The 14955-nt window shown below is 41.1% G+C and overlaps 1 protein-coding gene across 5 annotated transcripts in view; it reads left to right on the forward strand.

The window, feature by feature from the left end:
* trnau1apb (tRNA selenocysteine 1 associated protein 1b) overlaps positions 1 to 779 on the forward strand; it is a 65661-nt gene extending 64882 nt beyond the window's left edge. For 4 of the 5 annotated variants that reach the window (XM_078539165.1, XM_078539168.1, XM_078539169.1 and 1 more), the window contains one exon: positions 395 to 779. In XM_078539165.1, the coding sequence (XP_078395291.1) occupies positions 395 to 531 (137 nt within the window). In that variant the 3' untranslated portion in view covers positions 532 to 779. The remainder of the gene's footprint in view (positions 1 to 394) is intronic. The other variant, XM_078539166.1, reaches the window with a different exon arrangement.
* Positions 780 to 14955: the final 14176 nt, after the last annotated feature.

A 14955-nucleotide genomic window follows, 5' to 3' on the forward strand; every position in this document is an offset into this window, starting at 1 on the left:
TTTAAATACTCAGCGTGCTGAAACCCTCATCAGTACCCAAGTTGTAGTTCAAGTTGTGTGTAGTGCAGTCCATGTTTGCTGTTAACTAACTGTTGATAGTGACAAAAGTTTTTTGCTTTTCTAAAGCAAGAATGGTTTATACTATTGCATGACAAATGCATAATTAGTCAAGATTTCTGTTTTATTTTGGTATTAACTTAAATAAGCTGCAGATGTTTTGTTCACCGAATTTTAGTATGCTTGTTTGGCAGCAATCTGCCTCACTGCCAGATGGAAGTTGATCTAATTTCGGGATCCTGATTTCCTATTTTTGTGGTAAAATTCATTAGGTTGTGCAAAAATGAGTTGGAAAAATTTGTCTGAAATCCATAAAATGACTGAATCTTTTCTTCAGATCCAGACCCAAAGTTGGATATTGATGAAGTTAACAAACAATTCATGGAACAAAGTGAAGAACTGTATGACTCCTTAATGAATTGTCACTGGCAACCCTTGGATACAATCACTTCAGAGATTCCCACTGCAGTATAAAACAATTTGAAATATATTTTTGTAAATGCTAATTCTTGATGGTATCCTGTAGGGCTATTTTGTTTTCCATTGTATATCAAGCAAACTGACTTCAGAGATATCTGTAATTTGATATTTCAGTCTTAAACTAAGATCTGGTTTCTTACTGTTAATCCTTTTCAATACCCTTTGTAAATGGTTTGGATCCTGTACTAGTCCTTTCATCTTGGTCTGCCCTGCTAAATAAAGTTATCTTCTGTGTACATGTATTCAGTACTTTGTTCATGTAAAAAAAGTAGCTGTCGGTTGAGGAGCTAAGTCTCAATGGCTTGAGAATAGTCAAGTAACAAGATACGTTATTAGTGAATAAGGGAAAATTTTGGAGAGAAGTCTCAAACTGGATGTTGTTACCATCTATAAGACAGGACCCAAACCTTGTGCTGAATCTATACTTCCTAACAATTTTATACCACACTAATCCTTATACAAGGATGGCTCCATTTCTCGCTTTGCAGGTACAAGTTAGATCCTTGGGCTTTCAGAGGTAATGGTGCAAGAGATTCTCTGCTTTTAACTGGATTGATAAACAGAAAATGCTGAAAATATTCAGCAAGTCTGGCAACATCTGTGGAGAGCAAAACAGAGTTAATGTTTCAGTTTGGTCACCCATCATCAGAACTGAGTGTGCTGAGAGGAGTAATGGTTTTTAAGCCCAGTGGGGAAATTAGGGAAAGGGTGTAAAAGATGAGCCCAGCAATTACAGGCCAGTTTGTTTGACCTCCGTGCTGGGGAATTAATCTATGGGGAAACTTCCAGAAATCATAATTTGAGGACAAAGTCAATAGTCGCTTGGGCAAATGTGAGTTAAGGGAAGGCAGCACTGATTTAAGGCAAATTATGTTTAGCTGTAGTTTTTATTTTGAGGTAATATAAGGTTGATGAGGGCTTTGAAATAATTACAGGGGGAGAGGGATAAGCTGAAGAGAGATGTGGTAAATTAAAAGAAAAGACAGAGTATGATAGCAAGATGGATAATGGCAGGAAGGGATATAACAAATTCAGACTGCACCAGCAGAAAAGGGCAAGAGTTTGCAAGAATGGAAAAAGACAATTAAAGGCTCTGAATCTGTGCACAATATTCTTCTACAAAATGGACGAATTAATAGCAGAAATAGAAACATGACCTTAGAGCTTTTTCAGATGTGGTTGCAAGGTAACCAAGGCTGGAACCTAAATATCCAAGCGTATTTGACATTTTGGAAAAACGGGAAGGAGAAGATAACAAGAACTTTATTAAAGATGACATTAGTATAACCGTGACAGATGACCTTAGTTCAGAAGATCAAGATGTAGAACCAGTTTGGGTAGAAATAAGAAACGCAAGAACTTGTGGGAGTAGTTTAGAGGCCCCAACAGTAGTTACAATGTAGCAGAGCACATCAGCAGAAATAATGAGGGATTGTAAGAAAGGTACTACAATAATCATAGGTGATCTTAAAGATTGGACAAATCAGATTGCAGAGGTAGCCTGGAAGTAAGTGTATTCAAGACAGTTAAAACTCTTGTGCCAATTGAGGAGAAGGCTATTTTAGATGTACAATGAGACGGGAGAAATAAAGGAGCCTTGAGGCAACAGTGATCTTTGTATGAGAAAGGTGATCATACTGTTTTGAGGGTAAAGTGTGGGTTGTCTTGTAATTGCCTTTTCATTAATTTAACTTTTAACCTATTTTCCCAGTTCACTTTTTAGTTAACAGTAACAGTGCAGATACTTTAGGAGATGATTCATAATGGAATATATTTTTGCTGAAAGTCAAGGATAAATCATCCATGACTAAGCAAATTAAGGGTAGTATTAAATTGAAAGAAAGTGTACAATTCTGCAAAGATCAGTGATAAGTCAGATTTAGAAACCAGCAAAGAATGACCTTTTAAAGAGAGACAAAGCTAGCTAGAAATAAAAAGAAAGATTTTCAAGTATTTACATAGGAAAATGATAGCTAAAGTGAGTGATTACTTAAAGTGAGAAATTAATAATAGGAAAGAAAAATGGTAGAAATACTGAAAAATCAACAATACTTAAATCGAGGTAAAAGGGAGGGAGGAAATTGAGTCATATTCACTCAGGAAAAAGTAATGGGAAAACTATTAGAACTACATATGAATTAGAAGCAGGAGTAGGCCAATTGACCCTTTGATCTTGCTCTGTCGTTCAACAAGATCATGGCTAATCTGATTGTGGCCTCAACTCCACTTTCTTTCCTACCCCCTTTTTGACTCCCTTGTCTATCAAGAATCTATCTAATTCAGCCTTAAATATTCAATGACCCTGCCTCCTCCACTCTGGAGAAGAAAATTCCACAGACTCTTAACCCTTGAAGGAAAAATATTCCCCCCCCCCTCTCCACCTTAAATGGGAGACTCCTTGTTTTTTTAAACTGTGTCCCATAGTCTCTCTCCCAAAGGGAAACATCTTTTCGGATCCAATCTGTTGAGCCCTTCAGGACCTTACGTACTTCAATAAGATTGTCTCATTCTTCTAAACTCCAATGGACTCCAACAGACCCAACCTGTCCAATCCTTCTCATAGAATTTCCAGGAATCAGTTGTGACCCTTCTCAACTGCTTCTAATGCAATTATGTCCTCTCTGAAATAAGGAGACCAAAACTATACATAGGTCATTGAGACCCATACACAGTACTCTAGATGTGGTCTCACCAATACTATAGCAAAATATCTTTACTGTTATTGCAAGGGGAATGGAAAAGAAATGATGACATTCTATTTGCCCGCCCAATACAACACCCTGTAGCTCAGAAGTTACAACCTAATACTTAAATGGAGTGTGAATGCAGAACTTTAAGGTACAGAGTGATCTGGGTGTCCTGGTGCATGGATCAAAGTTAGTCTTCAGGTACAGCAAGTGATTAGGAAGGCAAATAGAATGTCGTCATTTCTATTCCATTAATTCTGGTGAAGAGTCATACAGACTCGAAACGTTAACTGTATTCCTCTCCGCAGATGCTGTCAGACCTGCTGAGTTTTTCCAGGTATTTTTGTTTTTGTTTCAGATTTCCAGCATCCGCAGTTTTTTGCTTTTATCTCCGCCCACCCTACCCACTTACCTTTATACATTTACTTAACTTATTTACAGCAGCTAGTGGTGTTCAAGAAAACAAGAGTCATGCTTACTTACCCACAACTCTACAGCTTTTCAATGCTAGACCTCAGGAATGTGCTGCACTACACAGATCTTGCCCAGCCTGAGTTGGAAGGTCAGGCGCAATAGTATCGCCTGGATTTCCAGGTGAGAACTTTCGAGCAGAGTGGCAATTTGACTCAATTGCAACCCCGTTGGAAGTTACAGCCCAATATACTGCATTATACTATTCTTCCTGACAAAGTGGACAAGTTCACATTTTCCCACATATTCCATCTGCCAAATTTTTGCCCACTCTTTAAAAATTACATTCATGCCTATCTGTGTTAACAGCAGATTTAGCAACCATACATTCGGTCCCATCATCCAAGTCATCAATATAGCTTGTAAATAGTTGAGGCCCCAGTACTAATCCCTGCAGAACTCCACTTGTTATATCTTGCCAACCTGAAAATGATCCATTTTTGCCTACTGTTTCTTTTGGCTAAACAACCCTGTACCCGTGTGAATACATTACCCCCTACACCATAAGCACTTATTTTGTGTAATAATCCTTGTTGTGGCACCTTGTAAAAAGTTGTCTCGAAATCACCACATCCACAAGTTCCCTTTTATCCACATTGCTTCTTCCTCAAAGAACTGCATTAAATTAGTCAAACATGACTTACCTTTCACAAAACCATGTTGACTCTGCCTAATTGCATTGAGATTTTCTAAGTGCCCGCTATAACCTCAATGACCATTGTTAAGCTAACTGGCCGGTAGTTTCCGGTTTTCTGTCTCCCTCCTATCTTGAATAGAGGAATTACATTCACTATTCTCCAATCTGATAGGACATTTCCAGAGTATAGGGAATTTTAGAAAATTAAAACCAAGGCATTTACTATCACAGAAGCTACTTCTTTTAAGACCCTCCATCAGGATCTGGGGACTGGTCAGTTTTTCTCCAATACTCTTTTCTTGGCGATTTTAATTGTTTTCAGTTTCTCCCTCCCTTTCACCTCTTGATGCACACTGTTTCTGGGATGTTATTTGTATCCACTACAGTGAAGACAGATGCAAAATATCAGTCCACCATTTCCTTATTTAATTCCATTATTTCCATTATTAATTCCCTAGACACACACTGGAAAACTAACACTCACTTACTCTTTTCCTTTTTAAATACTTGTACAAACTGTTAATATGTTTTTTGTATTTCTAGATAGCTTTCTCTTATTTTAATTTCCCCTTCATTTTTTTTTAGCCATTATGGGCTCTTTTTTATATTCTGTCCAATCTTCAAACCCACCACTAATCTTTGCAGAATTGTACACTTTTTCTTTCAATTTGATACTATCTTTAGCTTTGTTAACCACGGATGGTGTGTTCTTCCCCTAGAGTCTTTCTTTACAAAATATCTCCTCAAATGTCTGCCACTGCATCTTTACTGACTTATCCCTTAACCTAGTTTTCCAGTTCACTTTAGCTAGCTCTGTCTTCATACCCTCATAATTGCCCTTATTTAAGTTCAAAACACTAGTCTTCAACCCACCCTTCTCTCCCTCAGAACTGAATGTGAAATTCAATCAGGTTATGATCACCTGGGGGCACCTTCACTTTGAGGTTATCTGCTCATTACCAGATCTAGAATAGCTTTCTCTCTGGTCGGCTTTAGTACATGCTGCTCTAAGAAACTGTCCCAAAAATACTCAATGAACTCACCTTTCAGGCTAGCTTTGCCAATCTGTTTCATCCATCTATATGTAGATTAAAATCACGCATGATTATTACCATACCTTTCTGACAAGCCGTCATTACTTCTTCCTGTGGTATACAGTACCACACTAACAATAACCACTATTGTTAGGGAGCCTATAAACTACTCCCATCAGTGATTTCGTACCTTCCTTATTTCTTATCTCAACCCCAAATCTACATTGTGATCTTTAGAATTAAGGTCATCCTTAATTTACAGAGCAACCCCTCCATTTTTTTGTTAGCTCCTGTCTTTCCAAAATGTCGTGTATTCTTGAATATTCAGGTTTCAGCCTTTGTGATCTTGCAGCCATGTCTCTGTAATGGCTATCAGATCATATATATTTATTAATATTTGAGCTGTCAATTCATCTGTTTTGTTATGAATGCTACATACATTCAGATATAGAGCCTTTAACTCTGTCCTTTTACCACCAACTAAAAGCTGACAAGTCTCCAGGACCTGATGACCTACATCCTAGGGTCTTAAAAGAAGTGACTGCAGAGAGATTATATGCATTGGTTGTGATCTTCCAAAGTTCCCTAGATTCTGGAAAGATCCCAGCAGATTGGAAAATCACAAATTTGACATCCCTATTCAAGAAAGGAGGAAACTATAAGTCAGTTAACCTAACATCTATCACTGGAAAAATCTAGAATACACAATTAAGGAGCAGGACACTTAAATCATAATACTATCAGGCAGATTCAACATAGTTTTGTGAAAAGAAAACAGTGTTTAACTAATTTATTAGAATTTTTTGAGGAAGTAACATCAAGGTGGATAAAGGGAAACCTGTGGAAGTGGTGCACTTGGATTTCCAAAAGGTGCCACATCAAAGGTTACTTTATAAAATAAGAGCTCATGATGTGAAGGGGTAGCATGGATAGAGGATTGGTTACCTAACTAAAGAGTGGAAAAATGGATAATTTCTGGTTTGGCAAGCTGACATTAGTGGAGTGCAGCAATTAGTGCTAGGATCTCAACTATTTATAACCTGAATGACTTGGATGAAGGGACTGAATGTATAGTAACTAAATTTGCTGATCACGCAGACAGGTAAGAAAGTAAGTTGACAAGAGGACATAAGCAGTCTACGAAGGAATTTGGATAGGTTAGGTAACTGGGCAAAAATTTGGCAGATTAAATATAATGTGGGAAAATATGAATTTGTCCAGCTTGGCATGGAGACTAGAAAAGTAGAATATTATTTAAATGGAGAGAGACTGCAGAATTCTACGGTACAAAAGGACCTGGGTGACCTGGTACATGAATGACAATGTTGGTAATGAAGGTACAGCAAGTAATTTGGAAGGCAAATTGAATGCTATTATTTATTACAAGTGGGATCGAGTATAAAAGTAGGGAAGTGTCGCTACAGCTGTATATAGGGACTTAGTGAGACTGCATCTGAAGTACTATGTACAGTTTTCATCTCCCTACTTAAAGGACAAGGTGGTCAAGAAAGCATATGGAATGCTTTCCTTTATTTGGCGAGGTATTGAATACAAAAGCAGGAATGGAACTGCATAAAACGCTGGTTAGGCCACAGCTGGAATTGTGTACACAGTCTGGTCACCACATTACAGGAAAGACATAATTGCTCTGGAGAGAGTGCAAAGGAGATTTACAAGAATGTTGCCAGGGCTTGAAGGTTGCATCTATGAGGAGAGATTGGTTAGGCTAGGGTTATTTTCCTTAGAACAGAGGAGGCCAAGGGGTGACCTAATTGAGGTGCCTAGACAGGGTAGACAGAAAAGGCTCATTTCCCCTAGCTGAGGGGCCAATTACCAGGGGGTGATTGGTAGAAGGATTAGAGGACATGAGGAAAAACCTTTTCATCCAGAGGGTGGTGGGCATCTGGAATTCACTGGCTATGTTGGTGGTTGAGGCTGAAACGCTCAACTCATTTAAAAGGTACCTGGATCTGCATCTGAAGTGCTGTAACCTGCAAGGCTTCAGACCAGGTGCTGGAAAGTGGGATTAAAATAAGTGGCTAGTTTTTTTCTCCTTTTAGCTGAGCAGACATGATGGGCTGAATGGTCTCTTTCTGCACCGTAACTTATCTATGGTTCTAGGACATAATTGCATTAGAAGCCATTCAGAGAAGGTTCAGTCAACCGATTCCTGGGAAGAAGAGGTTAGCTTTTGAGGAAAGGTTGGACAGGTTAGATCTACACCCATTGGAGTTTAGAAGAAAGAGAGGTGATCTTATTGAAGCATAAGATCCTGAGGTTAGTTGACAAGTGTTGCTGAGAGGATGTTTCCCCTAGTGGGGGAGCCTAGAACTAGTGTTCATGCTTAAAAATTATAGGTCTCCCATTTAACACAGATGAGAAATTTTCTCTCTTGTGGCATTCTCTTCCCCTGAGAGCAGTGAAGGCTGTGTCATTGAATATATTCAAGGCTAAATTAGATTCTTATCAAATGGTGGAGCAGGCTCGAGGGGCCAATAAGCCAACTGCTGCTCTTAATTCTTGTGTGCTCGTAATGTTGTTGATGTGGTGTGCATGAACTTCCAGAAAGCATTTGATAAAGTGCCACACAACAGACTTGTGGGAAAAGTTATAGCTCATGGGATAAAAGGGATAGTAGCAACATGTATATGAAATTGGCTGAGTGACAGGAAACAGCAGTGGCTTTTGGACTGGATTGTATTGGAGATCTCCAGGGGTCCCTTGCTCTTCCTGACAAAATATCGATAACCTAGACCGTGGTGTGCAGACACAATTTCAAAATTTGCATATGATACAAAACTTGGAAGCATTGTAAACTGTGAGGAGGATAGTGCAGAACATAGCTTGGTGAAATGGGTGGACCAGTGGCAGATAAAATTTAACACAAAGTGTGAAGTGATTCATTTTGGTAGGAAGAACGTGGAGAGGCAATATAAAATAAAGGGCACGATTTAAATGGGATACAGGAGCAGAAGGACCTGGGTGTATATGTACATAAATCATTGAAGGTGGCAGGACAGGAAAGAGCCATTTAAAAAGTATACAGCATCATAGGCTTTATTCATAGGAGCATGGAATCCAAGTTTCATCTCCAAGTTTCCCTCCAAGTCACAAACCATCCTGACTTGGAACTATATCGCCATTCCTCCACTGTCGCTGGGCCAAAATCCTGGAACTCCCTTCCTAACAGTACTGTGGGTTTTCTGACAACACATGGACTCCAATGGTTCAAGACGGCAAATCACCATCACCTTCTCAAGGGCAATTAGGGATGGGTAATAAATGCTGGCCTAGCCAGCAACGCCCACATCACGTTAATGAATTTTTAAAAAATAGAGTATAAAAGTATACATATTAGATTTGTATAGATCATTGGTTCAGCCTTAACTGGAGTATGACATCTAGTTCTGGGCGCCACACTTCAGGAAACACATGAAGGCTTTCGAAAAAGTGCGGAAAAGATTCACGAGAATGGTCCCAGGGATGAGGAACTTCAGTTATGTAGATAGGCTTAAGAAGTTGGGGCTCTCTTCCTTGGAAAAGAAAGGGTTGAAAGGAGCCTTGGTGAGGTATTCAAAGTCATGAGGGGTTTGGACAGAGTAGACATGAAAAAGCTGTTCCTATTGGTGGAAGGATCGAGAACAAAAGGACACAGATTCAAGATAATTGGCAAAAGAAGCATGAAGACATGAGGAAAAACATTTTCATGGTACAAGTAGTTAGGTTCTGGAATGCACTGCCTGAAAAAGTGTGTTGGAGGCAGGTTCGACCGAGGTATTTAAGACAGAATTGGATTATTTTCTGAAAAGGAAGAATGTGCAGGGGTATGTGAAGAAGTCGGAGTGGCATTAGGTAAATTGAGCTTATGGAGAGCTGGCACAGACAACAGGCCGAATGGCTGCCTTCTATGCTGTAACAATTCTATGAAGATACTGAGTGGAAGAAGAGGCTTTTGAGCCACCATATTGTCTACTCTTGCTCCTAATTCTCATACTTATATCAGTATCTTCCTGCAAACTAAAGCTTTCTTCATTATCAACAATGCAATTAATTTTTGTCCCTTCTGCAAACTACTTCTTCATGCTGCCTATATTTTTAACTCTAAATATATAGCATGAAAATCAAGGGACATGCTGCTAAGCCCCATAGAACAGACACAAGGAAACATGTCGGCTCTTTGCTTCTTGGCACTGAGCCAATTTTGGATCCAGTTTGGGTCCCATGAAATCTTATCAAAAGCCTTACTGAGGTCCAAATACTGCCCTCATCGATGCTCCTGGTTACTTCCTCAAAAAATTCAAACCACCTTCCCATCGCAAATCAATCGTGCCTGTCCTTGACGAATCTGAGCTACATAAATATCAATTAATAGAATGGAATTTTTAATCTCAAATTAGAATTCTAGAATTATTCTGGAATAGACTTTTTCTGATAAATAACCCACCATCAGGGTTAAGTTGACAAGTCTGTCATTATTCGGTCTACCTCTTTCTCCCACTTAAATATTGGTACAATGTTAGCAGTTTTCTAGTACAACGCCTGTAGCAGCAGGATTGGAAAAAGATGGTTGGAGCCTTTGCTATTTCCTCCCTCATTTCTCTTAGCAGCCTGGGATACATTTCATCAGAGTCTGGTGAATTATCCACTTTCAGAAATGCTAAACCACTTAATATTTCCTCTCTCACCATGGTTACCCCATCCAATATTTCACACTCCTCCTCCTTTACTACAATGTCTGCCTCATCCCCCTCTATTATGACAAGAGATGCAAAGTATTTGTAGAGAACCATTTGCCACAAGTTTCCTTTTTGATCTCTAATTAGCCTTGCTCTTTCCTTAGTTATCCTGCTGCTCTTTGTATATTTATAAAACATCTTTGGGTTTTCACAAATTCACAGTACAGAAGAGGCCCTTCAACCCATCGAGTCTCCACCAACATGTGAGAAACACCTGACCTACCTACCTAATCCTATTTACCAGCACTTGGCCCATAGCCTTGAATGTTATGACGTGCCAAGTGCTCATCCAGGTACTTTTTAAAGTATGTGAGGCAACCCGCCTCGACCACCCTCCCAGGCAGTGCATTCCAGACCATTACCACCCTCTGGGTAAAAATGTTTTTCCTCACATCCCCCCTAAATCTCCTATCCCTCGCCTTGAACTTATGTCCCCTCGTGACTGACCCTTCAACGAAGGGGAACAGCTGCTCTCTATCCACCCTGTCCATGCCCCTCATAATCTTGTACACCTCGATCAGGTCGTCACTCAGCCTCTGCTCCAACAAAAACAACCCAAGTCTATCCAACCTCTCTTCATAACTTAAATGTTTCATCCCAGGCAACATTCTGGTGAATCTCCTCTGCACCCCCTCCAGTGCAATCACACCCTTCCTATAATGTGGCGACCAGAACTGCACACAGTACTCCAGCTGTGGCCTCACCAAGGTTCTATACAACTCCAACATGACCTCCCTACTTTTCTAATCTATGCCTCGATTGATAAAGGTAAGTGTCCCATATGCCTTTTTCACCACCCCACTAACATGCCTCTCTGCCTTCAGAGATCTATGGACACACACAAGGTCCCTTAGTTCCTCAGAACTTCCTAGTGCCATGCTGTTCATTGAATACTTCCTTGTCAAATTATTCCTTCCAAAAAAAAATCTCACACTTTTCAGGGTTAAATTCCATCTGCCACTTATCTACCCATTTGACCATTCCATCTATATCTTCCTGTAGCCCAAGACACTCAACCTCACCATTAACCGCCCGGCCAATCTTTGTGTCATCCACAAACTTACTAATCCTACCCCCCACTTAGTCATCTATGTCGTTTATACAAATGACAAATAATAGGGGACCCAGCACAGAGCCCTGTGGTACGCCACTGGCTTTCAGTCACTAAAGCATCCTTCTGTCATCACTCTCTGTCTCCTACAACTAGGCCAATTTTGAATCCACCTTGTCAAATTACCCTGTATCCCATGTGCATTTTCCTTCTTTATAAGTCTCCCATGTGGGACCTTGTCAAAGGCTTTGCTGAAATCCATATAAACTACATCAACTGCACTACCCTCATCTACACACCTGGTCACCTCCTCAAAAAATTCAAACAAATTTGTTAGGCATGACCTCCCTCCGACAAAGCCATGCTGACTATCCCTGATCAAACCTTGTCTTTCCAGGTGGAGATAGATATTCTCCTTCAGAACTTTCTCCAATAGTTTCCCTACCACTGACATGAAACTCACTGGCCTGTAGTTCCCTGGCTTATCTCTACAACCCTTCTTAAATAGCAGAACCACATTAGCTGTTCTCCAGTCCTCTGACACCTGCCCCGTGGCCAGAGAGGAATTAAAAATTCGGGTCAGAGCCCCTGTGATCTCCTACCTTGCCTCCCTCAGCAATCTGGGACACAAATCATCTGGACCTGGAGATATGTCCACTTTTAAGCCTGCCAACACCTCCAATACCTTGTCACTCCCTGTATCAATTTTTTCAAGAACCTCGCAGTCTCTCTCCCAGAGTTCGATACCTTCATCCTCGTTCTCTTGGGTGAAGACAGATGTGAAGTATTCATTCAACACTCTAGTGATGTCCTCTGGCTCCACCCACAGATTGCCCCCTTGGTCCCTTATGGGCCCTACTCTTTCCCTGGTTATCCTCTTCCCATTGATATACTTGTAGAATATCTTGGGATTTTCCCTTTTACCAGCCAGAGCTTTCTCATATCCCCTTTTTGCTCTCCTAATTGCTTTCTTAAGCTCCACCCTGCACTTTCTGTACTCCACTGATTTGCTTCCCTTGTACCTGATAAAAGCATCTCTTTCCCTTCTCATCGTATCCTGAATATCTCTGGTCATCCATGTTTCTCTAGGCTTGTTACTCCTTCCTATCACCCTAGAGGGAAAATGTTGAGCCTGTACCCTCCTCATTTCCATTTTGAATGCTACCCACTGCTCCTCTGTAGATTTCCCCACTTATGTATTTGCATTGAAATGGAATACGACCTTGAGCTGTTCACCTGCCACCCACCCACCACCACAAACTGCCCTGCAGGAGTGCTCTGCAGCTGCTCAGTGACATCATTGATCCTGACACCAAGGACCAACATATCATCCTGGAGACGTCTGCACTCGCCAAAAATGCCCATCTGCTCCTTGAACTATTAAATATTAATTATTAAATCCCCTTTCTGACCCTGCTCCTCCCTGTACAGCTGAGCCATTGATGGCACTGTGGACTTGGTTCTGGCTTTGTGCCCCAGAGGAACCATCACCTTCACCAGTTTTCAAAAATGAAATCCAGTTCATAGCATGATGCACTTAGGGAACTCCTGCACTACCTGCCTGATCCTCCTTATCTGTCTAGTGGTTAGCCATTCCCTTGCTGCCTGAACACTCTTAAGCTGTGGGGTGGTCAGCTCCATAATAACTCTCAGCCTCATAGATGCACTGCGACATCAGCTGTTCTCATGCACCATAACCTGGAGCTTGAGGTCCTCCAACAGACATTTCCTGCACACGCAGCTGTCCAGGACATAAGAATTGCCCTGAAGATTCCAGAGGGAATAATGGGCATTCAGTGGAACTGAGGTGCCTTGTCATGACTCAGAAGACCAGCTGATGTTAACAGAAGTAAATTGAAGATTTGTCCCTAATTGGGACAAAAAAAATCACCTTGTGTTTCCTTATCCTCCAGACCATACCATTTTAAGACTATTTTTGTTAAGAAAGAAATTACTGTTTACTCACCTTCAGAGCTCCTCCTTTATGTTCACAGTGATGTCAACGTTGAAATCACTACCAAAATTCCAATAATCCACTGGCGTTTGTGCCTCCCTCTGTGCTGATTGGCAAATCTCTGATCTCTCACTACTGTTCCTTTTTAACTTCAGACTGACAATTCTCTCCAACTCCCATTTCTTCTTAAGCACAGTTGGCTCTGTGAGTGGTGAATCTTTGGAATTCTTTACTCCAGCGGGCTATGGAGGCTCAGTATTTGACTGTATCTGACAGAGATTAAACTTGTCAGGCTCCTTCAACAGCACCTTCCAAACCCGCGACCGCTACCACTAGAAGGACAAGGGCAGCAGATGTAAGTGTGGTGTTCCCCTCCAAGTCACACACCATGCTAAAAATATATCTCCGTTCCTTCACTTTCGCTGGGTCAAAATCCTGGAACTCTCTTCCTAACAGCACTGTGGGTGTACCTACACCACATGGACTGCAGTGGTTCAAGAAGGCAGCTCACCACCACCTTCTCAAGGGCAATTAGGGATGGGCAATAAATGTTGGTCTAGCCAGTGATGCCCACATCCCATGAACAAATTGAAAAATAAGACTTCTGGATATTAAGAATATCAAGAGTTATGGGGATGATGCAGGAACATGGCGTTGGAGTGGATGATCAGTCATGATATAATTCAGTGGCAAAGCAGGCTCGAGGAGCCAAATGGCCTACTTCTGTTTCTATGCTCTGCCATCAGTGCTCCATTTTCACTGGTGATTCTACCGCGTGCCAACTCCTTTTTAAACACTGTCAACTCTTCCCTTGCTTCATTTTCTGATACCATCTGTTACTCCCATTTTGCTTTGCACAGTCTCTGTTGTGATTTCTGCTACACCAGCAAGAGCAGGATGATAATATAACCCAATTTAGGAATTCCATGCAGTTCTGGTGTACCACATTGCTCCAGTGTGATATGCTATTCCTGTGTATTGTGTTGTTCTGTGGTACTTTGATGTTCTGATGTACTGTAACATTTTTGTCTAACGTAATGTTTGCGTGCACACTTAAGATCTGATGATCTGTGCTGCTCTGGCATACTATGATGCATTTATCTTTAATATAATACTATGATATGATTTGATCCCTCAATGTGCTGTTACTCTAGTGTACCTTGCTGCTCTGGTGTATTGTGATGTTCCAGTTTCCTATGATGCTATCATGTACTGTGATCATTTTGTGAACCAAGTGTAGATTTATGATCCTGTGAACCCTGATGATGGCCTGGGGTACTGTGTTGCATTAATGCGTCAAGCTAGCTTGGTGTGCCATAGTGTTCTGTTGTTCCAAGTTGACTGCTTCAACAGAGTACTTTACTCAGGAAATCTAAGACTCATTAGCAGCAGAAGTTGCAAAGGACTTGGGCGGAGACTGAGTGCAGAGTCTGAGGAGTTAAAGTGGGGGAGAGAGCCTTCAGCAAATCACCAACAAAAGCGGCACCTGCAAAACAGCTATAGTGACACCCCAGCCAGCAAATGAGCTGATAGTTAGTAAATGAGACTATAGTTAATAGTCTAGAAAGTAAAGGAATGGCAGGAAACCTCAGCCCTGTGGCATGCACAGCCTGTGCCATGTGGGAAACCCTGGACGCTTTTCATAGCTTGGATGACCACATGTGCAGGAAATGTCACCACCTAGAGCAGTTCGAGCTCTGGATTTCGGAGCTTGAGTGGCAGCTTCAGTCACTACTGGGTATCTGTGAGCTTAAGATCTTGCTGGACTCTGGAAGTGGTCACCCGCAGCTTAAAAATGTGCAGGTAGGGAGGGAATGGGTGACTGCAAGAAGTTCAAGGAGGACCAGG

Source organism: Cetorhinus maximus, chromosome 3 (assembly GCF_964194155.1).
Source record: "Cetorhinus maximus chromosome 3, sCetMax3.hap1.1, whole genome shotgun sequence".
Taxonomy (NCBI): Eukaryota; Metazoa; Chordata; class Chondrichthyes; order Lamniformes; family Cetorhinidae; genus Cetorhinus; species Cetorhinus maximus.